The sequence below is a fragment of the Staurois parvus genome, unplaced genomic scaffold (assembly GCF_062004578.1).
Source record: "Staurois parvus isolate SC_StPar_1 unplaced genomic scaffold, SC_StPar_1.0 ptg000564l, whole genome shotgun sequence".
Taxonomy (NCBI): Eukaryota; Metazoa; Chordata; class Amphibia; order Anura; family Ranidae; genus Staurois; species Staurois parvus.
In genome coordinates, this window is record NW_028318360.1 from 8,678,959 (window position 1) to 8,704,627 (window position 25,669).

Genomic DNA, 25,669 nt, shown 5'->3' on the forward strand with positions numbered 1-25,669 from the left:
CAATCGGATATTCCCTGGATCAACTTTACCTATAAATGTTATATCCAGTTATATTTTGTGTATCCAAGAAAGAATCCAGGCCTTTTTTAAAGCAATCCATTGATCTGGCCAGAACCAACTCTTGAGGGAGTCTATTCCACATTTTCACAGCTCTCACTGTGAAGAAACCTTTCTGTGTTTCGAGATTAAATTTATTTTCCTCCAGATGTAAAGAGTGCCCCCTTGTCCTCTGTGATGACCTCAGGGTGAATAACTCTACACCGAGTTCACTATATGAACCACCAATGTATTTACACATGTTGATCATATCCCCCCTTAACCACTTCCATACCGGGCACTTTACCCCCTTCCCTCCCAGGCCAATTTTCAGGTTTCAGCGCTCTCACACTTTGAATGACAATTGCGCAGTCATACAACATTGTACCCAAACTAAAATTTTATAATTTTCTTCACACAACTAGAGCTTTCTTTTGGTGGTATTTAATCACCGCTGGGTTTTTAATTTTTTTCTAAATTAACAAAAAAGACCGAAAGTTTTGAAAAAAAACCCCACGTTTTTCTTTGTTTCTGTTATAAAAGTTTGCAAATAAATAATTGTTCTTCATAAATTTAGGCCAAGCTGTATTCTACTACATGTCTTTGGTGAAAATAATCCAAATCAGTATTTATTATTTAGTTTGTAGGAAAGTTATAGAGTTCACAAACTATGGTATATATCTGATTATTGATCAATCCTGAAGTACTGACAGCCAATCTAATTTCTAGAGGTCCAAGAATGTCAGAACAGTACAGATATCCCCCAAAGTACCCCTTTTTGCAAATTAGACAGTCCGTCGTACTTCATAAGAGGCATGGCGAGTTTTTTGAAGTTGTAATTTTTTTGTCATAATTTTTCGGAAATGAAGAAATAAAAAAAATGATTTTCACTATTTTTTTTTTTTACATACTGTCACCAGTGCAGTACAGCGTCATCATATAACTGGCATGGTGGTGATCAGGGACACTGACTGGTGACAGTACGAAAAAAAAATAATTAAAAAATTTTTTTTTTTTTAATTTGTATTATTTTTAATTTTTTTCTCTTTTTTAAAGATTTTTTTTTTCATATTTCACTATGACCAAAGTAGTTTAATGTTACCATAGTAACATTGTACTACTTTGGGGAAGTGATCTATATATATATTTTTTTTTTACACAATTTGCTTTTAGCACAGAATTACTTTGCTATAAGCTAGCATTTACCTGAATGAAATCGATTCATTCAGGATTTTTTTTTTCTTAACTGTGATTTGGCCACAGCTAATCACATGACACAGCTGGGCTGTGATTGGCCCAGCTTGTGCATGTGATCGCTGTGACCATTCACAGCTAGCCACACTTGTATACAATGGATGGCATGATAGGAAGCCATCCATTGTATACAACTGTCATGTGCCCTGCTGTGATTGGTCACAGCAGGTCACATGGTACTGGCAATGGGGCCGGTACACAGATCTGTCATCGGCCATGTCCGAGGTACACGGCCGGTGACAGATCGCGCCACTGCGCGGCTCTGCTGGCATGCAAACTGTGCATGCCCGAAAGGACGCCATACGGCGTCCACTCGGAGGGATGGGGGTTTTTGCCAGCCGCCATTCGGACATAGGCCGGGCGGGAACCGGTTAATCTCCTTTTCTCAAGAGAGAATAAATTCAGTTCCTCTAATCTTTCCTCATAGCTGAGCTCCTCCATGCCTCTTATCAGTTTAGTTGCCATTCTCTGTACTTTCTCCAGTTCCCCAATGTTCTTTTTGTGAATTGGTGCCTAAAACTGAACTGCATATTCCAGATGAGGTCTTACTAATGATTTGTACCGGGGTAATATGACACCTCTCTCTCTGGAGTCTATACCTCTTTTAATACAAGAGATGACTTTGCTCGCTTTAGAAACCGCAGCTTGGCATTGCATGCCATTATTAAGCTTGTGATCTACCAGAACTCCCAGATCCTTCTCCACCATTGATTCCCCCAGTTGTACCCCCCCTAGTATGTATGATGCATGCATATTCTTAGCCCCCCAAGTGCATAACTTTACGTTTATCAACATGAAACCTCATTTAAACCTCAGTTGCCCAATTAAACAGTGCATTGAGGTCAGCTTGTAAATTGGAGACATCCTGTAAGGACGTTATTCCACTGCATAGTTTGGTGTCATCTGCAAAGACTGAAATGGGATTTTTAATCCCAGACCCTATATCGTTTATAAATATATTAAAAAGTAAGGGTCCCAACACTGAACCTTGGGGTACACCACCAACAACCCTAGACCATTCAGAGCATGAATCATTAACCACTACTCTTTGAAATGACAGAGCTCAATTCTTTAAGGACCCTGTGGGTGTATGCCATCCGGTCCAGGAGCTTTATTCACCTTTACACTGTGTAAATATTTTTGGATCATATCAATTGTGAGCCAATGTGGATCATCTGGAGCTGTGTCAATACCATGCCCATTATGGACAAGAGCTCTCCCATAGCTCCTACTTGAAAGACTAGGCTAGAGAAGGTGGCATTATAACTTAGCAGAGATCATCTCTCTCACCCTCCATTTATTATGGGCCCATTCAAATCAAGGTGGTCCACTACAGTGTGTTTAAGCTTAATGTAGCCCAGTTAATTTCAATGGACTGCCTATGCACCCCAGTGGACCAAAATCAAAACTGCAGCATGTTTCACCAACATAGTGCACTGTAATCCATGGTGGGTTGCTGTAATGCAAGTGTGTTGGGAAGGTACTTTGGGGTGGCCTTTATAATGAATGGCACTGCAGCGCACTAACATATACAGCATATGTGTTCCCGTACACAGTGGTAACACGCATACTCCTCCAGTGTACTGGTGTGAAAGGGTCCTAAGGGTCTATTTAAATGGGGAGCTTTTCTGTGGGCCCCATTCAGGTTCATGTTATCCCAGTACGAGGATTCACGGGTCTTGCATGCACCCCCGTGTTGGCATCCCATTCATTGGGACACATGGCTGCATGGACACAGCCGCTCTGTCCTAATATGACATGCAGGTGAGTGCGGGTGTAAGTGTTTGGGGACCTGCACTCACCTGCATGTCACATTAGGACACAGTGCCTGTGTCCATGCAGCCATGTGTCCCAATGAATGGGATGCCAGCAATGGGATGCATGCAACACCTGTAAATCCCTGTGCCGAGACAACAGGGATCTGCTTGGGACCTACAGTAAAGCACCCGGTGTGAATGGATCCTAAGGATTGCAGAACGGGGGAGGTTGTTACAGAGGGTGAAGAAGGAAATTTAGTTAAATGTCATGGTCAAACCAGTCTACAATTGTAGAATTCAGGATTTCTATGAGGTTTAAGGGTTTTGTCACAGCAACATGAGGGTTCTTGATAGTGACAAAAGAAAAGGCTAGCTAATTCAAGAACTTGTAATGTGTTAGTTAATTGATTAGTCAAAAAAATGTATACAATCTTGTTAGGGTTAGATTTTGGGGCCCTAATCTTTAAAACCTGTACCTGCCAAGCTGTATGAGTACTGTGGCTGGAAAGGGTCTGTTATAAAAGTCTATCAAAAGGGCGCACTGTCAGGGAATTGTATTTACCAAGAATGTAAAAATCACTTTGTATTGTTGGGATGTATAAGTAAATAATAAGTAGATAAATAAACTACATTTAATCATCGAAGCTGTGACCAAAACATATATTATTTTGTTATATCTGTTTGATATTTACAATAAAATAATAATTGATCCTGTGAGCAAATAATCACTTTTGCTCTCTGCCACATCTGACTGTTATCAAAATTGTTCCAAGCTCTCTCTGTATGCTGCAGTACATCACCCTATGTTTTGGAGATGTGGAGAGAGGGTGGGTGTTCTACAATTCTCTAAATCCTCTAACTCCTCCTGTTCTAGGGTGACAACACTACTTATCCATAGATACAGTACAGTGGTTGAGTGTTTTCACCCTAGGACAGTGGTCTGCAAACTTTGGCCCACGAGCCAAACAGAGTCCCTTGCTTGCCTTTATTCTGCCCTTGGGGCATAATTCCTTCCACTGACATCAACAACGGGGCACCATACCATCCACTGATATCAACAACGGGGCACTATTCCTTCCACGGACATCAACAACGGGGCACCATACCATCCACTGATATCGACAACGGGGCACCATTCCTTCCACTGACATCAACAACGGGGCACCATACCATCCACTGATATCGACAACGGGGCACTATTCCTTCTACTGACACCAACAATGGGGCACTTTTACTTACAATGACACCAACATTGGGGCACTTTACCTTCCATTGACATCAATGATGGGGTAATATACTGTCCACTGACAACAACAATGTGGAACTATTCCTTCCACTAATACCAACAATTGGCACTACTCCTCCCAACAATATCAATGGTGAGACACTATTACGTCTCTTACTGACAACAGTCACTATGTCATCCTACTCCCACTGACAATCAAACCTAAGGCATTGGTTACTCCCACTGATGTTGGGACATTTTCTATTCCCACTGGCCATTGTCCAGACCTATTAAAGTCTGAAGAACAGTAAATTGGCCCTTGTTTAGAAAGTTTAGAAACCCCTGATCTAGGATAAGAAGTGTGTTACTGACAGGATCACTAAGTGAAAACAAAGAACAAAACAGGGAAATAATACTGTAATATATTACATTTTTGTTCTTGGGATTCGATATGCTTTCAGTACAGGCTCCCAATCTGCAAGAATCTCTATGTGTACAGATACGTACATATACATTCACATTATTGCTTTGTCACTGACCTGTGTAATAGTTTGGCATGAAATTGGAGTTATCAGCATTTACATTTTTCCATTATAAGCAATGAAAAACACAAGGTGACTTTCTGCACATGCTTTTTAATCACAATACTTCCCTAATTGGCTCATTTCTACCATAACTAGATGGCATAGTGGGTAAGTGGTCCACTAGATAAGCTGAATTATTATTTACATTGCAGATGATATTTATTTATATGCACTAAGCATCCCCAGGCAAGGAATAACACAAATAGAATTTAAAGACCTAAGATTCTGTGATGCAGAGCAGAAAAGTAATTTCATTCCAGATTCTTCTAAGGTAATTTCAGTTTTGTAAATTAACACTCTACTTTCACTTATTGTAATGTACATTTAGGCCTAAACTTCATGCTATCATTGCCTTTCCTGGGAACAGAAAACTGTGAAATACCTCCCTTTTCATAAAATTAAACAGCGTATATCCCAGAGTGGCAGTACAAAGAGACAACTCCGGGGTCTTCATAAGATCTTTGTGAAAAAACACAAGGGATAACTCTTTCTTTACAACACTTTCCAAATCTTCTCAACAGAACAGCACTAGCGATGAGCTCGGGTACCATGCAGGATGGTCCACAGTACATTCGCAGGAGAGGAGAGGGGTGTAGCCAGTACCTATCTTTTCCTACTCACTAGTCTATCTATCTCTACTTCACTTTCTACTACAGGGGCCTCCTTATCGCACAGGCTGACATATTTTGATCATATGTAACCAAAATAGCAGCCATAATTTGCCAGTAATCTTGTGTTACAATCAATATACATATTTATCAGCACACCACGGATCATCATTGAAGAATGATCACATCACATTGGTTAAAGTGCAACATTTTGGAGCCAGACAGGGCCCCTTTCTTCAGGCATGTGAAATGTTGCACTTCGTCACTGTGATGTGATCATTCTTCAGTAAAACTTCCAGATGCTACTCAATGATCTGTGGTGTGCTGGAAAATATGAACATTGAACTATTGGGGCTGATTTACTAAAACCGAACAGTGCAAAATCTGGTGCAGCTCTGCACAGAAACCAATCGGCTTCCATTTGTTTTTGGTCAAAGCTTATTTGAACAAGCTGAAGTTAGAAATTGATTGGCCTCCATGCACAGCTGCATCAGATTTTGCACTCCAGTTTTGTTCTTCAGCTGGCTAATTGCTTAATTGACATTAACCTGTATTTTAATCAGACACAGGCTCACATAGGGTGGTGCCTGAAGCCCATGGCAGAGGACACACTGGTGCCAGCATTATAACAATGCTCATGTGACTGCTTTACCACTTCTTTAACAGTGGGCCCAAGGGACAGAGTGATCAACGAGGAACCAGGACAGTTCAACAACCCCACAGCAATGAGCAGGGGCTGCCCGCTGCACTAGGATAGAAGAAGGGATATAGTCAATAAAAAGGATCCATAGGTGTCACCCAGGAATTGTGTTACTGGCAGGATCACAAAAGAAAAACACCTGAAGAAAGGAAACTAATACAGCCACCACTTCTAAGGCTGCAATATGTAAACATTTTGTTGGAAATGTGTATTTTTAGCCAAAACTGTTTTGGATAAAGCAGCAGGCTGTTAACACCTCTATTAGATTTTATTTTTGCTGTCTCTGTCACCTTGGGAAGTTTCCCCTTCCTGTTGTGGAAACACAACAGCAATTGGGAGGAAATCTCTCTAATGTGGGAAATCCCCTCGCAGCCAGCTGTCAACTGAACAAGTGTAACCATTGAAAATTGTCCCCTTTTTTCTTGATCTTGTCACAACCTTGAAATTTTGGATTTCTCAGATAGAGCGAATTGCCCCAGCAGGGACCCAAACAGCAATGAAAATCTAGAAAAGATTCTTGGCTTTAGATACACTTTAAAGTGAAACTGGCCATACAAAACATTCAGGTATGCAACAGACATCTACTGTTTGTATTTGACACCTGAATTATTTTCTCATGAAATGTACAATTGAAAGAAAATATTTTGCATAAACAACATGAAAGCATGGATCCATCCTGCCTTGCATCAACGGTTCAGGCAGGTGGTGGTGGTGTAATGGTGTGGGGGGATATTTTCTTGGCACTAGCAAGATGTACCTAATAAAGTGGCCGGTGAGTGTAAATGAAAGAGAAGCTTACTTGTCTCCATGTAATTCCACAGTCTGATGTTATATACATCTCTTCCTTATACTCCACCAGCTGTGAGCCCAGGTTACCTAAGGAAGATAAATTATATATATTGATATAACAGTATTTTAGAATACATCCTCAGCTGTTGTACCTTCTTAATAAGAGCAAAGCACACATTAGCAAAGATATGCATTCTTAGAAAATAACCTAGGGCTTTCTTAGAAAGGATTCACTGGGAAATTCATCCAGTCAATCCGAGACTGATATTTACCCTAGTGAGTTTCACTTGCATTTGTTTAGCATTCCACAGTCACATTCAACGTATTTACTATAGGTTTATTGTGCAGCATAATAATATCATAGATTATGCAATCTTCTTTCCTTCCACCATGGGTAGAAAGAATGAAAACTGGTTGATTCCCCCATCAACACTGACTTCCACAGCGCTAATGTGTTCTGCTGGTGGGGATCCTTCCCTGTCAGCAGAACACAATGAACATTGGCACCTGCAGGGATTGCCTGAAAAAAGTCTGACAGGCTAGTTCTAATCACCCTGCCCATAGATGGATCAAAATTCAACCGATTCCTGTTGAACTTCGATCCATCTATGGCTGGCCTAAGGCTCCATGTACACTAGACATTTAGCCCCGGTACATGGGGCTACCGCATTTAGCTGTGGGCAGAGGGCAAGAAGCCTGCATTCTGGGCATTCATCCCTAGGAGCATATTGCCCTAAATGTTTGCACAGTTAACCTGTTCACGCCAACAGTACGCAAATATGCGGCCTCTCAGCAGCTGGGCCTGGACACCGAGCTGCCGCATATTTGCGTACCATTTGTAAACAAATATGTGCTAAAAGCGCGTTCCCTGCGCACTCCCAGCACATGTGTTGGCGTCCCATGGAAAGGTCCCGATCTCTCTTTGTGATTGGGACCTTTCCGATCATGTGACTGCAGTGACAGCCAATTACGGCGGTCACATGACCCTAAACCTCGCCCCGCCTCCCGGCATCAGAAACCCCTGGAAGGCGCCGGTGTGAAGGGGTTAACTACACTGTCCAGCTCCATACAGCCGTAGCAGCTGTCAGACTGTCAGCCTGTTTGACAGGCGTCTGGCAGTGGAGCCAGACAATGGAGCCTGTGCCCTCTGCCCACGGCTAAATAACAGAGCCCCATGCTCGGGCTAAATGCCCTGTATGCATAGGACATAAACTGTTATTCTTTAAAAAACATTTTAGCAAAAACAAATTAGGGGAAAAAAACAGCATACCATACCAACTTCCATCAACTAACCAGTCAGGCACGCCAGGCTAGAATCCAAATAGCAAACATTAGAGGTTGCTTTCAGATGGGTTTCCCCAAAAGATAGGGGTTCCCTTCCCAAATTTCATTTGAGCAAAGTTCTTGTCTGTGGCATGAAAAATGCCCAGGAAACTCAGGGGAAGAAGTCTGAGGTGACATTATGCCTATGTTTAAAACAAATATGGGTAGCTTTAAGTATGTGTCTCAGAAAGTACGGAAGCCAAAGAGTTAGCATCCAGACCAGGCAACTATTATTTTAGAAGGAGGTAGGTTATGGGATCTGCTGTTATTTTATAAGAAGTTTACTGTAAGCTCCTTGAAGAGTACAGAGTGCTGCTTACATGGCACGTCTGAAGATGTTTAGGATGCCGATCATCTAAGAGTAGCTCTGAGGTTGTGTAATATTAGCCTAAAAAGTTGTGGGGTATATCTAGAGATGTGCAGTTTGTTTTGTTCCAAATTGAAATTCGGACAAAATTTTTGTTATTCAGAGATCTGGATGCATCTGAATTTCCGCATTACAATAGTAACGAATGGAAACAAATCCAAAATAATGAAATCAAATTTAATTAAAAAACAAAATCGAATTTGAAAACAAATTTGAAGTATTGCTGTCTATTGCTGTATATCTCAATGAAAATCCACTAACATTTAAAATTATCATTAAAACATTTGTATAAATAAATTTATGTTTAAAAACAACTTGGAGGAATAAATGTGAGCATGTTATTAGATGACCTACCGGCACCCATAATAAGCCCCGGAGCTGTGTCCTTGGTGTGGACAGTTCCAGATACATATGGATTGTCTGCCCAGCGCAGATGAAGGTGAAGATGGCAGTCAGGCTAAAAAGATACAAAAGAGATGAGAGAATATAAATTATACTGGAGGAAATTATCATAGAAAGAACTGATTAATCTAAGTGTAACATTTTTATTATTTTTCAAGCAGAAAGGTAAAGACCAATTACAGCAACAATATACAACATGCATATTTTACTATCTATATGTTTTACTACTATTAACTTAGGTTAATGCAGGATAAAGCAATATTATTCAGGGGTTCAAGCTGTTTAGTTTCAACAAGTTGTGACGTAATAGTGAAAACAAAATGTCACAGTCAAGTGCTGCTAAAACTTGCTAAAATCTTGTTTAAAGCTACAACTACAGATCTGTATTTAACATTCTCGGGCTGCAGCTGAAGTGTGCTTAAATGACAAAAGCAGCTTAAAATTATGTAAATACATGCTGAGGCCAGTGTTATGAAGCCAATTTTATACAAAGACCAAATGTATAAGACATGAGGACAGAGAATTATGCAGACTGGCACAGCTGACTTACGAAATGCTAGTTACCTGGCTGTCATGCTAATTCTTTATTGTGCCTGTTCTGGGTGACAGAGACAGAGAAAGCAAGAAATCAGCATTAGCAATGACAACCTACATAGTTTCCTCAGTTTCTTTTGCATAGCTAAAATTAAAAATTACTAAGATCTATTTCCATTATGGGAATATTATGCTTGGACATTTCCATGTGGCTGCTTTTTGATTTACCGGTTTGCAGTTGGTTGGCTTGCCGTTCATGTCAAGGCTTGGTGGAGCCAGATAGTCCCAGTCCCGGCCTTTGTTGTACGTGATGAGTGTTGTTACTTTTCCATCAATTTTCTGATTGGCCAAAAAAACACCTTTAATGCCTTTCACCTGCAAAATTTAAAACAGAATTATTACATCTCAGAAACAAATGGGTTTCACTGTCCAAAGCAGGAGTCTCCAATCTTTTCAGTATGAGGGCCACATTATATATTTCACAAATATTTGTGATCTGAAAAAATCTATCCACCATTCACATTAGAAGTCCCTCCTTTCACATCACCCCCCCATCTCATTAGAGCACCCCCCGCCATCAGAATGCCTCTGTCACATCAGAAGATTCCACAAGACATCAGAGCCCCCTCTCCATCAAAGTCGCTCTTTCACTTCAGATCTTCCTTTGAAATAAGAACTCCCCCCATCACATCAGAGCCCCCATTAACATCAGATCTACCTTTCATATCAGAAGCTCCCATTACACTATAGTTGCTGCAGAGTGCGTAAAATATTGTAACGATAGATTAAAGACCTCTCATCAAAAGGCTAGGACTAAAGAACCTGAACAGCCACATCTCTAGCCAGTGTAAATTTCATCAACAAGAATATTTCCGTCATAATTTTCATCGGCGGCATGTTTCCAGTAACAAAAACCAAATGAAAATGACTCCGAATTTTCGTCAATTCACGAAAACTATGACAAAAATCAATTCCAATTTTCGTCAATGAACAAAAGCAGAAAGAAAATGTGAGGGAGGGACATTTTATTTATAAAGATGTTATATAATGGCTAAATCTGTGTCTGTGTAGTTTGTTCAAACCTTTATACCAAAAATAATAACATGTTTATGGATTTTTTTTTTGCTCCAGGAATATATAGTGAGTTTGGAAATTGTGGAGAAATTCTTAAACAATGCATTACAATTTAACTAAACCCATTAGATTTTAGTTGACTAAAATTATTTTAGTCGACTAAAACATACTAGAGATTTTAGTTGACTAAAATGTAGGATATTTTAGTCGACTAAAATGTACTGCTGATTTTAGTTGACTAAAATATGACTAAAACTTACACAATTCAGATGACTAAAATACTACTAAAACTAAAATGGCATTTTAGTCATAGGGCTATGACTAAAACTAAATAGAAATTTGACATCAAAATGAACACTGTCTCCAGCACAGCTTACTTATTCACAACCAAGTTCATTTTGGTAGTACACAGAATGGGATCCTGGTCAGACTTAATGGATTCTGTGAAGCTGCAAACCTTGTAAGATGTTTTCCGGTATCTTCTTCCAACAAGGCCTTGTTGGGAGAATTTCCAGACTTTAATAATATAGTTATTTTATTTAATTGGATGTGAGCATTTATGTAACTGATGGAGATGAAAGTGTTCTTTATGGAGCCATACAAAATGTCAGAGGTGTAACTCTACTGCTAAGCAGGACGAATACACTGAGGTTTTCACCAATATTAGATCAATTTTTATAGCCCCGTTTCCTTTTATTGCTCTTAGTTTTTCGATCTGTCTTCTTTTGACTGTATAAAAGTCCATAATTTTCAATAGGAAATATGACTAAAATATTTCCTTTTGATACAATGATTTGCCAGTGAATCGGCAAATGTACAGGCATATTGAAAATCACCAATCCTCTTGAATACATATACAGGGTGTCCTCACAAAATGCTCTTTTGGCTGAATGGGCACAAATTCCCATGAACACATTCCAAAATCTTGTGGGAAGCCTTCCCAGAGGAGTGAAAAACGTTATACCTGCAAAGTGAGGGTCATCTCCACATTTATGGCCGTATTCTTGGAATGGAAATGTCAACAATTGTTTATAGATGTAATGCTCAGGTGTCCACAAATGTGTGATTACATACTGTAAGTCCATCCCTGCTCTAGCCAATTTTAGACACATTAGCCAAAAAAAGATTCCCATAAATATATACAATCTCCTTCACGCTAAAACATTTGTATTGAGAAAGTCTACATTCTTTGCAAAATTAGTGATTTTCTAGGCCTGTTTTAGAATACCCTATTTGGCAGAAAAATGGCGAAAATCTTGTTATATTAAAGCTTTAGCACATTCAGCAGCTGATTTAATCATTTACTGAGTATATAGCCTATTTAGCTTAATTCTTGCCTGCACTCCTGTTTACAGGAGAATACAAAAATAAACATTTATACTCACTTCTATGCCGCAGCATCGGTGTGTTGCTGCAGCTCTCCCAGGTCATCTCTAAGACCAATAACTGATGGATCACATGACCACTGATTGCCCAGTTGTCAGTCTGCTTAGAACGGAGAGCCGTGACTGTCAGTCACTGCTCTCTGCTCTGCTCCTCCAAAACTTACTGGATCGCTGGACTGGAAAGGGGGGCGAGCGCAGCTGGTTGCGGGTCTCAGCTGTATGCTGAGAGGTATAGCCAGCTGTCTATCAGACAGCTGGGTGAATCCCAACAATATGGTCGGGATCCTTCAAGAGCCTGTAGGGGCTCTGCTATCTCAGCTGAGAGCGGGCTATAGCAAGAATATGTGCACTCTTGTTACCTACAAAAGAGCCATACATCTCTTTTAGGTTTGTGCCGTAACTGCTGTCCCAGGTTTCCTGTTTCAGGGTGGCTAATTTCTCTTGCAGCACCCTATGGAGCCATCCTTGCAAGCAGGAACTAGAGTTTTGTCTCCCTACATTTTGTGTATCAATAAAAACACACAGCCTGGGCTGGTAATGCACTCCCCTGTTGCTCCCCCTCCCTTCTCCAAGCTAACAGACGACTTTTAGACTGCACTGTCCACTGTTAGCCCTTTCCTGTGAAGATGGGAAGTTCAGAAAAGTAGCACTGAGAGAGAAGGAGTCAAAAGCACTAAAAGTTGTAAAGTGCTAGTGCTGGGGTAAGAATTTTTACAAATAGTATTTTGCTAAAGTTTAATAAAGAAGGCTGTTTAATACTATTTTACACGTGTATTTTAGACGTGTGGGCATATTGAAAAAAACAAACACACATACTGACCTCCATGCTGCAGCATCAGCTGTCCCCGCCAGCTCTAAGCCTGAGAACTGAGTGATCACATGACCACTGATCACTCAGTTCTCGGTCTTCACTGGGCAGAGAGCGGTGACTGTCAATCACCAGCTCTCTGCTCTGCCCCCCAGCACTCACTAGAGCATAGGGCTGTGGAGCTGGCTCAGGCTCTCTTCCACACACTGAGAGGCTGAGCCAGCTGCTGCTCAGGCATCTGGGGGGATTTCAACATTATTGTCAGGATGCTTCCAGGGCCTGGACAGGCTCTATGATGTTAGCTGACAGCGGGCTTTAGACCACCGTTGGCTGATTTTGGGTCACAGGAGAGCACATGTAAGTGCATTATTGTGATCCAGAAGAGAGGTATGGCCAAAAAGCTTTGACCATCCTTCTCTTTAAAAAAAAAAAAAATATATATATATATATATATATATATAGAAATGCAACATGATTTCCTTATGCTTTTAAAATTTCTGTCCAGCGTTCATAAACGTATCGCATTCTAAGACAGACACTTTTTCCATGACAATGATCTGGAAAGCAGTTGAGCTAATGAACTACAAAGCCAGTGAAGTTATATGCAGCCTCCCTGGGTAGTGGACAATTTACCATTCGCAGTCATTTGTTTCTTCAACAGCATTATTATGTAATAATCTATTCACAAATCATCATACCGAGCACCAAAGACCAACCATCTACAAAACATTCTATTTTTCAGTAAGTGCACTTGCTATATAAATATGTACATAGCTTGTGTGCGGCTTGCAGAGCTGTACAGGTAAAATGATAATTCCTACTTCTAAAGTGGAAGCTTGAGGCTGCAGGAGGCAGATGCTTTAACTTCTAAGCAGAAAATGTATGTAAAACATAGCTGAGCGAGAATGGAAAATGTACTGGCCTAAAAACCTGAGCAGTATATTGATGGGAATTCATATCTCACTGTACGTTGTCATAAAACAGAGTCAGCCTTCTCTAATGGAATATAAGTATATGTCTATGTGCAGTCTCAGAATAGGGCTGTCAACCCATTTTTAAAATAATTTATCAAATAAAGACGGGGGAAACAGTCCCGCTGTGAAAAATGTGGGCTTATTTATGATTGGCAATATAATTGCTTTTTATTTCAGTGTTCTTCTGTTTTGCCTTTTTTTACAGCTATATTTGTATTTTTTGTTTGAAAAGTTGGGAAAATAATGTCAATGTAAAAGAAAACAAGAGTAGAAAAAAAAAATTATAAAGCAACACTTTCTTCTGAAAAAAGTTCCTTACTTCCTTCTGTATTCCCACTCCAATGAAAATTCTGGATTACACCTGATTAGTTTAGTACATATTATTGTGAAAATGGTCTCGTAAAATAGCGGCGTAAAATATTTATAAACAGGAAAATGTATCTTAAAAAATTATATTTTCTGTAGAAAAAGGCAAAACAACAAATTTCACTTTTGTAAATTGGCTTTGAAAGTGGACCAAACTTATACGCTATTATGCCAAACATATTGGAAAAGCTGCCTTTATAGGCACATGAACTTTAATGGCATTCCAGTCTTATACCATAGGGTTCAGTATTGAGTTGGCCCACCCCTTGCAGCTATAACAGCTTCAACTCTTCTGGGAAGGCTGTCCAAAAGGTTTAGATGTGTGTCTATGGGAATGTTTGACCATTCTTCCAAAAACGCATTTGTGAGGTCAGGCACTGATGTCGGACGAGAAGGCCTGGTTCGCAGTCATCCCAAAGGAAATTGTGTTGAGGTCAGGACTCTGTGCAGGCCAGTCAAGTTCCTCCAGCCCAAACTCACTCCTCCATGTCTTTATGGACCTTGCTTTGTGCACTGGTGCACAGTCATATTGGAACATGAAGGGGCCGTCCCCAAACTTTTCTAAAAAAGTTGGGAGCATGAAATTGTCCAAAATGTCTTGGTATGCTGACGACTTAAGAGTTCTCTTCACTGGAACTAAGGAGCCAAGCCCAACCCCCGAAAAGCAACCTCACACTATAATCCCCCTAAAGCAAACTTTACACTTGGCACAATGCAGTCAGGCAAGTACCATTTTCCTTGCAACCACAAAACCCAGACACGCCCATCAGATTGTCAGACAGAGAAGCGTGATTCGTCACTCCAGAGAACACGTCTCCACTGCATTAGAGTCCAGTGGTGGCGTGCTTTACACCACTGCATCCAAAGCTTTGCATTACACTTGGTGATGTAAGGATTGGATGTAGCTGCTTGGCCATGAAAACCCATTCCATGAAGCTCTCTACGTACTGTTGTTGTGCTAATCTGAAGGCCATGTGAAGTGTGGAGGTCTTTAGCTTTGACTCTGCAGACAGTTGGCAACTTCTGTGCACTGTGCGCTTCAGCATGTGCTGACCCCGCTCTGTCATTTTACGTGGCCTACAACTTCATGGCTGAGTTGCTGTTGTTCTCAGTTGCTTCCACTTTGTTATAATATTACTAACAGTTGGCTGTGGACTATTTAGTAGCAAGGAAATTTCTTGGATGGACTTTTTGCACAGGTGGCAACCTATCACGGTACCACGCTTGAATTCACTGAGCTCCTGAAAGCGACCCATTCTTTCACAAATGTTTGCAGAAGCGGACTGCATGCCTAGGTGCTTGATTTTATATACCTGTGGCCCTGGAGGTGATTGGAACACCTGAATCCAATGATTTGGAGGGGTGTCCCAATACTTTTGGCAATTTAGTGTATTTTGATGTTTGGCAAATGTATGCTAAGTCATGTGTAAGTGTAAAATTTACAGGTATTTATTATCTCTTCCAGAGATCAGAGTACTCCTTATGACAAAGCTTTCATCTGAAGGACAAAGCCTTTTTTTTAAATTTCTTTTTATTAATTTTAACAAAATAGACAATACAAACAAAAAAAAACCCCGCATTGGCCTTGAAAGGCCCAAAAGGAGCACTCATATATGGCACAAAAAACATACGTGGCCTCAATGCCACTAGAATAGTAAGGCACAAGTACCCAGAGGTTACACTACCCTGAAGGATTCTGCAGACTCCCAAGGAGGCCTCAGTTAGGTATAAAAGATTATTCTCAGAAAATTCAATACAAAAGCTTTAAATTCGGCAAAATATTGAAACCAGATGACAATCCCGACCTATGGTCCAGGCTAAGAACCAGATCAAAGGTAGAGAGTTAAATGTTAGGGGATATACAAGGCACAACAGGACAGAGCCATTTTTATTCAGGCACCATCCAGAGTCAACATCCACTTTATACAGCAAAAACTGAAAAACCCAGTTCCAGCTTAACCCTAACTACTCTTAAAAATGTCCCCTCCCCCTACTCACCTGTGTAAGAAAGACTTACAGCACTAGTTATCTATACCTTTCAATACAGTGTGGTCACTTTATATGTATTTTTATATCGTTGCACCTACTTATTTAGTTTTTCATGTAAAGTGCTTCACCAATATTGTTTTTTTTGTATATACAGACTGGTACTTAAATGGTTAAACAAAGGAAACTCAGGATTTCATATTAAACACAAAAACTGAATAGGTGATTTGACTCAGCGTCATCTGGAAATTTTTACATGCCATTTGTTTTCCTGTGGTTTAAACCAGGGAGCCAGCCTAACTGTAGTTCAAACACTCATATTTTAATCACTCAGAGAGGTTTTGCAGACTAATCTGTTTTTAGGCTTGCTGATGAAAAATTGGATCGAAATGTTCTTGTAATCTGTCTTATTCCCATGTCTTTTAACCTTAAATTCTGTGTTCTAGAAGTAAGATGCTGTGCTGAAAAGTATGAATGTATGTTGTAAACGGTATTGTTGCCAATGGATATCTTTCAGAAGATTAGTTTATATTTTTACAAATTCAAATAAAAGGTGCAGAATGAAACTCTGAATCAGCTTGGCCATTGTGAGGCAATACAGGCAGCTCTCCCTAAAATAAGCATCAGGATTAAAGTTGTTCTAAAGCTTTGATTTTTTTTTTTTCATTAAACACATCATACTTACCTGCTCTAGGCAATGGCTTTGCACAGAGCAGTCCTGATCCTCCTCTTTCGGGTCCTCCATCAGTGTTTCTGGCCCCCCTCCCTTGCCAAATGCCCCCAGAGCAAGCTGCTTGCTCTGGGGGCACTTGTACGTGCTTGTTCCTGAGCTGGCTCAGTCCTGTCTTCTGCTCCCACCTTGCTGATTGACAGCAGCAGGAGCCAATAACTCTCACCGATGTGTCTCAGCCAATGAGAAGAGAGAGGCCTGGGAGAGAAGCTGTTCTCGTGCACATTGCTGGATCAAGATTGGGCTCAGGTAAGAATTAGGGGGAGCTGCACACTGAAGGTTTTTTACCTTCATTCACAGGTAAAAAAAACTTCTCCCTTCCCCCTTTTACTCTTTATGAAGGTAAAAAAAACTTCACTCCACTTTAAAATAAATCTGAATTAATGTTCACTACAGTAGAACAGCTATTATACTTACTTCTCCAGTGGCCTGTGTATCCCTCAGGTCCAGCTTCCATATGACTCTTTGGCATTCTACATTTCTGGGTTTGTCAGATGCCTTTGTCCCCCTCTGCACTCTGTGGTTCCATCCCGTGACACCTGTATCACAGTGATGTAGGGGATCATGGGATGACACCATGGCGCGTGTCGGGGAACAAAAAAAGAAATCTTCAGACTATAATGTTACAATTACTTCAAAAACAGCAAATATCTTGCTACAGAAATACATGCAGCTGCCATTGCTGACTTGTTTTAAAAGCGACAGGATCCAGGACTGTTAACCCTTCCCTTGCTGCACTACCTATTGAGTCACACACTCCAAAAAATGTATGTCAACCCTGACATTACCACCTTTACAAACCTGCTGGTAATAGCAGCTGGTATATTAGCATCCTGACAGGTCTCTTTAGCCACAAGAGCCAATAAGCCAAGCCTAACACTCCTGCTTTCCACCTGCCTAATTCAGGAACTGCTGCAAACAAACCAACTCTCAGCCTCATTTGAGCTCGAGAGACCCTGTCAGCAAACCATTCCTTTAAAAAATTAGAAAAAGAATATACGTGCATTTAACACCATATTGCCAAAAGTATAGGGACACCCCTCCAAAGCATTGGATTCAGGTGCTGCAATCACCTCCATGGCCACAGGTGTATAAAATCAAGCACCTAGGCATGCAGACTGCTTCTACAAACATTTGTGAAAGAATGGGGCGCTCTCAGGAGCTCAGTGAATTCAAGTGTGGTACCGTGATAGGTTGTCACCTGTGCAATAAGTCCATCTGTGACATTTCCTTGCTAATAAATATTCCATGGTCAACTGTTAGTGGTATTATAACAAAGTGGAAGCAACTTGGAACAACAGCAACTCAGTTATGAAGTGGTAGGCCACATAAAATGACAGAGCGGGGTCAGCGCCTGCTGAAGCACGTAGAAGTTGTCAACTGTCTAAGTCAAAAGTTAAAGACCTCCAAACTTCAGATTAGCACACCAACACTGTGTAGAGAGATTCATGGAATGGTTTTCCATAGCCAAGCAGCTGCATGCAAGCATTACATCACCAAGTTCAATGCAAAGCATTGGATGCAGTGGTGTAAAGCATGCCGCCACTGGACTCTAGAGTAGTGGAGACGTGTTCTCTGGAGTGACAAATCACGTTTCTCTATCTGGCAATCTGATGGACGTGCCTGGGTTTGGCAGGAGAATGGAACTTGCTTGACTGCATTGTGCCAAGTGTAAAGTTTGGTGGAGGGAGGATTATGGTATGGGCTTGCTTTTCAGGGGTTGGGCTTGGTCCCTTAGTTCCAGTGAAGAGAACTCTAAAGGTGTCAGCATACCAAGACATTTTGGACAATTTCATGCTCCAAACTTTGTGGGAACAGTTTGCAGATGGTCCCTTCCTGTTCCAACATGACTGCGCACCAGTGCACAAAGCAAGGTCCATAAAGTGTGGTCCACTGTGATTAGGACACCTGATGTATGGGGACACTGTAATGGGGACACTGTGATGAGGACACCTGATATTTTGGGACACTCTGATGAGAACCCCTGATGTATGGGGACACTGTGATGAGAGCACATGATATAAGGGGACACTGTGATGGGGACACCTGATGTATGGGGACACTGTGATGAGGACATCTGATGTATTGGAACACTGTGATGGGGCACCTGATGTATGGGGACACTATGATGAGGACACGTGATGTATAGGGACACTGTGATGGGGGCACCTGATGTATGGGGACACTGTGATGGGGACACCTGATGTATGGGAACAATGTGATTAAGACATCTGATGTATGGGGACACTATGATGGGGACACCTGATGTATGGTGACCCTGTGATGTGGAAACCTGATGTATGGGGACATTGTGACAGGGAACCTGATGTATGGGAACATCTGATGTGCAGTTTATGGGAACAGTGATAGAGGAACCTGATGTATATGGGTGCTGTAATGTAGGGGCCCTAGTGCATTGCTTTGCCCAGGGGGCCATGATTCTATTAAGATGGCATTGTGCTTGGTGTTCCTCAAGCAGTCAGCAATAACCACCTCTGCAAGACAGGCACTTCTACACTGACCGCCAATGTAAGATGGTACTTTTCCACTGACCTCAAAGCAAGGGTGGCACACCTACACTAACCACCAATGTAAGATGGTACTTTTCCACTGACCTCAAAGCAAGGGTGGCACACCTACACTAACCACCAATGTAAGATGGTACTTTTCCACTGACCCCAAAGTAAGGGTGGCACTTCTACACTGACCACCAATGTAAGATGGTTCTTTTCCATTGACACCAAGGTAAGGGTGGAATTTCTACACTGACCACCAATGTAAGGTGCCACTGTTCTATTCTCCATACATTTAAAGGGATGAAACAGTATTTTTTATTAATATTCTTTCATGGCAAATTGAAAAAACTTTTTATATCCTATAGAGTGGAGGGTTGTTAAAAATCCTCTCTGGATATGAAATACACCACTTATCCTTTTATTTAATAGTAAATCTTCAATGCACTCATCATTTCAATGTCCTGTAAGCTATACATATACTCATTTTAACAGGGGTTCCTTAAAGACCTTAAAGTTATTTTAAGGGTCCTCCCATGGTTAAAGGTTTGTCTAGAGGCCCAGAGAGGAAATACATGAACAAAGGAAGGCAAAACTGTATATTTTTTTTTACAAAGAAATAATAAATAATGCTGTTTTGTTTTATCTACAGTGCTGTATGAAAGTATTTTTACGAGAGTTTAGTTTTATTTAGGGTAAACGTGCATGTGTATAAATGTTCTAAATTGTTCTATAGCATAAACATGCTGAAGTTTACTTTTAAAGGGTGCTTATGTATACTTACAGCAAATTAGACCTGGAACTCATTAAATACTAATAGTCTTCATTGTGCATTGTCAGCATTCATGTCTCCTGTTTGGGGTCATCCTTGCACAGGGCATAGGGCTGCAACAGGAAGGAATCTGGAGCACGGCCATATAGTAAAACTTGTTCTACTTTCCCTGTTGTAGCTTGTGGTTTTGGCACACAGCAAGGAAGAAGAGCATGGTCTAGGATATAGTGAGAATTAATGATCACCCCGCATGGAAGTTTGGCATTGTCTAAGAACTTCAGTACTTATGCTGAGGAAAAATAATCAAATGTGATTTAAGAATTTTACTTTTAAATCTTTCTGACAGATATTTGTAGTGATGTTACTATAACAGGAAAAATAAGCCCTTACAGGAAGGCAATGAGACTTATGTAGGAATCATTCTCACCATATTTCATGGGGTAATGCGAAATATGAGCTTCCTACTCTGGTGATATATGGGAGGTTGTACAAAGTAGACAATTCGGCACCAGTTTACAGTATGGATTAAAAGGGAGGCAAAACCAAGTTTTTATTTGTTTGGTGACCTGGTTTTATCTCTGATCAGAAATGCAAGATAAGGATATACAAGTGTGTTTTAATATTTTTTAGACAAGGCTTGCTTCTAAATTATTAGTAGATGCTTGTTAAAATCTGTTCTTGGATTTTTTCTAAATGTTTATTACACTCTTTGTAAATGCTCACTAAACACCTATTAATTTTGTAGTAGATGCTTGCTAAACTCTAAGTAAATCCTTAGCAGATTCTTTCTAAACTCTAAATACATTTTTAGTAGATGCTTTCCAGATACCTATTCATTTTTTGTAGATGCTTGCTAAACTCTGAATAAATTCATAGTAGATGCTTGCTAAACTCTGAATAAATTCTTAGCAGATGCTTGCTAAACTCTGAATAAATTCTTAGTAGATGCTCGCTAAACTCTGAATAAATTCTTAGTAGATGCTCGCTAAACTCTAAATAAATTCTTAGTAGATGCTCGCTAAACTCTAAATAAATTCTTAGTAGTTTGCTAAACTCTAAATAAATTCTTAGTAGATACTTGCTAAACTCTGAATAAATTATTAGTAGATGCTCGCGAAACTCTAAATAAATTCTTAGTAGATGCTCGCTAAACTCTGAATAAATTCTTAGTAGATGCTCGCTAATCTCTAAATAAATTCTTAGTAGATGCTTGTTAAACTCTGAATAAATTCTTAGTAGATGTTTGCTAAACTCTAAATAAATTCTTTGTAGATGCTTGCTAAACTCTAAATAAATTCTTAGCAAATGATTTCTAAATGCCTAACAATTTCTTAGTAGATGCTTGCTAAATGCTTACTACATTTTAGTAGACAGTTGCTCAATGCTGACTACGTTTTTAATACATGCTTTCTAACCCTTTTTGAAATTCTTAGCAGACACTCGTTACACCCTTACTAAATTCTTAGTAGATGTTTGCTAAACTCTAAATAAATTCTTAGTAGATGCTTGCTAAATGCTTACTACATTTTAGTAGACAGTTGCTCAATGCTGACTACGTTTTTAATACATGCTTTCTAACCCTTTTTGAAATTCTTAGCAGACACTCATTACACCCTTACTAAATTCTTAGTAGATGTTTGCTAAACTCTAAATAAATTCTTAGTAGATGCTCGCTAAACTCTGAATAAATTCTTAGTAGATGCTTGCTAAACTCTGAATAAATACTTAGTAGATGTTTGCTAAACTCTAAATAAATTCTTAGTAGATGTTTGCTAAACTCTAAATAAATTCTTAGTAGATGCCCGCTAAACTCTAAATAAATTCTTAGTAGATGCTCGCTAAACTCTAAATAAATTCTTAGTAGATGCTCGCTAAACTCTAAATAAATTCTTAGTAGATGTTTGCTAAACTCTAAATAAATTCTTAGCAAATGATTTCTAAATGCCTATTAATTTCTTACACCCTTACTAAATTCTTAGTAGATGATTGCTAAACTCTTAATAAATTCTTAGTAGACATTTTCAAAATTGTTATTAAATTAGCAGGTGCTTGCTAAAGTACAGTGGCTTGATGGTTAGTACATACGCATTGAAGCACTTGGTTCTACTAGGTAAATCAATCAGTAAATTATCTTCATGGAGTTTGCATGTTATCCCAATGCTTGTATGGGTTTCCTCTGGGTTCTTCGGTTTCTGCCCACACTCCAAAGACATGGTGGTTGGTTAACTGGCTCCTGCCTAAATTGGACCTAGTATGTGTATGTATGCATGTGGGAGAAGGTCATTAGCTTGTAAGCTCCTTGAGGGCAGGGATTGATGTGAATGAACAATATTTAGCCACTTGCCTACCGGTCACTTTTACCCCCTTTCTGCCCAGGCCAATTTTCACCTTTCACTGCTGTCGCATTTTGAATGACAATTGCGCAGTCATGCAACACTGTAGCCATATGAAATTTTTATAATTTGTTTCACACAAAGAGAGATTTCTTTTGGTGGTATTTAATCCCCCACTAATTTTTTTTTAAATGCGTTTTTCTTCGTTTGTTATAAAATTTTGCAAATAAATAATCTTTCTACACACATTTAGGCCCAAATGTATTCTGCTGCATTTCTTTGGTGAAAATAACCCACATCAGTGTTTATTATTTAGTTGGTAGGAAAGTTATAGAGTCCACAAACTATGGTATATATATATCTAAAAATCGATAAATCCTGATGTACTGATGGCATAGCTCATTTCTTGAGGCCCAAAAATGCCGGGTCAGTATAAATACCCCCAAATGACCGTTTTTCGGAAACTAGACACTCTGAGGCATTTAGTAAGAGGCATGACGAGTTTTATGAAGTAGTAATTTTTTGTCATAATTTTGTGGAAAATTAAACAATTTTTTTTACATACTGTCACCAATGATCAAGAATCAGGGTGACCAGGGACACTGACTGGTGACAGTATGTAAAAAAAAATTATAATAATTTGAAAAAAATTTTTTTTTTTACATTTTTTATTACTTTCTTTTATTTGTTAATGATTTTTTTCTACTCCTGTACTGAACTACTCTGGGCAAGTGATTGAGATTTTTTTTTTGTACACATTATGATTGCTTATACCAACGAATTTCATTGGTATAAGCAAGCATTTTTACTGAATGAAACTTATTCATTCAATTTTTGTTGTGATCAGCTGTGGCTAATCACATGCTAAAGATGGGTAGTGATTGGCCCAGTCTGTACATGTGACCACTGTGACCTATTACAGCTAGCAGCACAGTTGTAAGCAATGAATGGCATAAAAGGAAGCCATTTATTGTTTACAACTGTCATGTGATCTGCTGTGATTGGTCACAGCCATCACATGACACTGGCAGTGGGCCGGTGTAGCGATCTGTCATTGGCCATGTCCAGTGGCCACAGCCGGTGACAGATTGCACCAGAGTGCAGCCAATGGAGTGCACGTGAGGCACGATCCTTGGAGGATAATAGGGATCCCGCATGGCCGTCATCTTGCAATAGGCCGGGTGGGAAGGAGTTACAGCGATACATACATTTTTGGTGCCACATAAGTCCTGATAAAATAAAGGCTTATTAAATTTCTATTAGATACTTGCTAAATTATTATTAAATTCTAACTAGATTCTTGGTAGATGCTTTCTAAACATCTATTACATTTTTAGTAGATACATATTAAACTAAAGTTTTTAGTAGACACTTGCTAAACTCCTTTCAAACTCCTAGTAAATGCTTATGAAATTCTTAGTAGATGCTTGCTAAATTCCTAATAATTTTGAGTAGATGTTAGTTGAACTCCTATTAATTATTAGTAAATGCTTGATAAACTCTAAATAAACTCTTAATACATTTTTGCTGAATACACTTGCTAAACTCCTATTAAATGTTAAGTAGATGCTTGCTAAATACTCACTGAATTCTTAGTTGTTTGCTAAATGCGTATTACATTCTAAGTAAATGTTGGCTAAACTCTTCTAAGTACATACTTTATAAACTCTGAGTAGATGATTGCTAAATGCTCGCTAAATTCTTAGTGATTGCCTATGAAAATTCAATGCCAAATTCATCTATTTTTATCTATAATTTAAAAATGTATTGATCCTGATGTTCACCTTATCTTCTATCATTTAATTTCTGGACAAAGTCAATGATGACTTTGGCAAGAGATTATTCAACTTTCTAGTGGTCAAGTAACTGGGAACAGTGACAAGGGTTGTCAGAATATGTATAATCAATGCACGTCTTTAAATTTATGTTGGTATGAGCACTCACATAGTATATCATGTCATTTTGAAAGTATGGTTATTATGTTATTCAGAGCCCTGTGGCAATACATGTTTATGTATTATTTATTACCTATATTTATATTTTATATTTATAGAATGTCAGTATTTAAAAGTAGACATGTATTTGGTTTAAAGTGATTAATACATGTTTCATTGAAAACTTACTTATCTATAATAAAATGCTGGTTACAGATCAGGAACACATTAGCTGATTATATTCTCCTAAACTGAAAAATGTATATCCCTTCAATGGTTACTTTAAACTGTGTGGCTTGCACATTGTATTTCCAACCTTCTCACATGGTTACTGAAATGCATAGACTTGATAGAGGAGTCTGCATGCTGCTGGAAAAAGCAGGGTCTGCCTTGTAGAACTGATGACTAGCTTTAGGCAAACCCTTCCCATCTAAGTTGGGCACAGGAGTTCTTAAATTGGACCCATGAAAGTGAAGTTTTTCTTTCTTACCGGGAATATCTAGATTGGTTCATGGTGGCTAAGCTATATACTGAAATTACAAATGTAATTGTCTTGAATTTCTCTAATAAGAATACATTTCCTGACTTCTGACTGTGCCTGTATAACTGTTTATGTTGATTGCTATTCTCAAGAAATTTTAAGTGAGCTATCATGATGTCACTCCTGTACTGCTCATTGGTTTTCATGCTGGAGAGGAAGCCATACCTGAAGCCCTGCAATGCAAGAATCACCCTGCTTCTGCTTTATTAAGTCTGTTGTTCTGTGCTCTCTCTACCTCTCGCTGCTTCATGATCATTTAGCCCCCAGTCATCAAAGGAAAAAGTTTGACAAAAGTAAACATTTGGGCTTTTTTCACATTTGCTCCTGTTGGTTTCATGTCACTCATTCAGAAGGTACTGATATCCTCATGTAAAATAGTACCCAGAGAAAGTCCTTGTTCAGACACTTCCTATTATAGGGTGGCAATGTTCTGTCCCTTTGTAATATTGGATAAAAAATTATATCAAGGTAGCTTGGATATTAACTAAATTATATCTACTCTGGAAGCAAATTATAACAGGCTATGTAAGGCAGGTGAAGATTGCACAGCCAGCTGATATCAAAGAAGGCTAGATGAGAGATGAGTGCGTAAGATCATCAGCACATTGATAATCAGGACCTCCTGAGGTGTGTCCTACCCAAACCTGTCCAGAATGACAGCATGCCTCCTGGAG

General features: G+C 39.4%; 1 protein-coding gene across 2 annotated transcripts in view; it reads right to left on the reverse strand.

Moving 5' to 3' along the window:
• The window catches only part of SORCS2 (sortilin related VPS10 domain containing receptor 2), a 1,187,504-nt gene that overhangs the window by 173,540 nt on the left and 988,295 nt on the right, over nucleotides 1-25,669 (reverse strand). For both annotated transcript variants that reach the window (XM_089691582.1, XM_089691581.1), the window contains exons 10-12: nucleotides 9,808-9,954; nucleotides 8,998-9,100; nucleotides 6,964-7,040 (exon numbers count right to left, since the gene is read on the reverse strand). In XM_089691582.1, coding sequence (XP_089547708.1) covers nucleotides 6,964-7,040; nucleotides 8,998-9,100; nucleotides 9,808-9,954 — 327 coding nt within the window. The remainder of the gene's footprint in view (nucleotides 1-6,963; nucleotides 7,041-8,997; nucleotides 9,101-9,807; nucleotides 9,955-25,669) is intronic.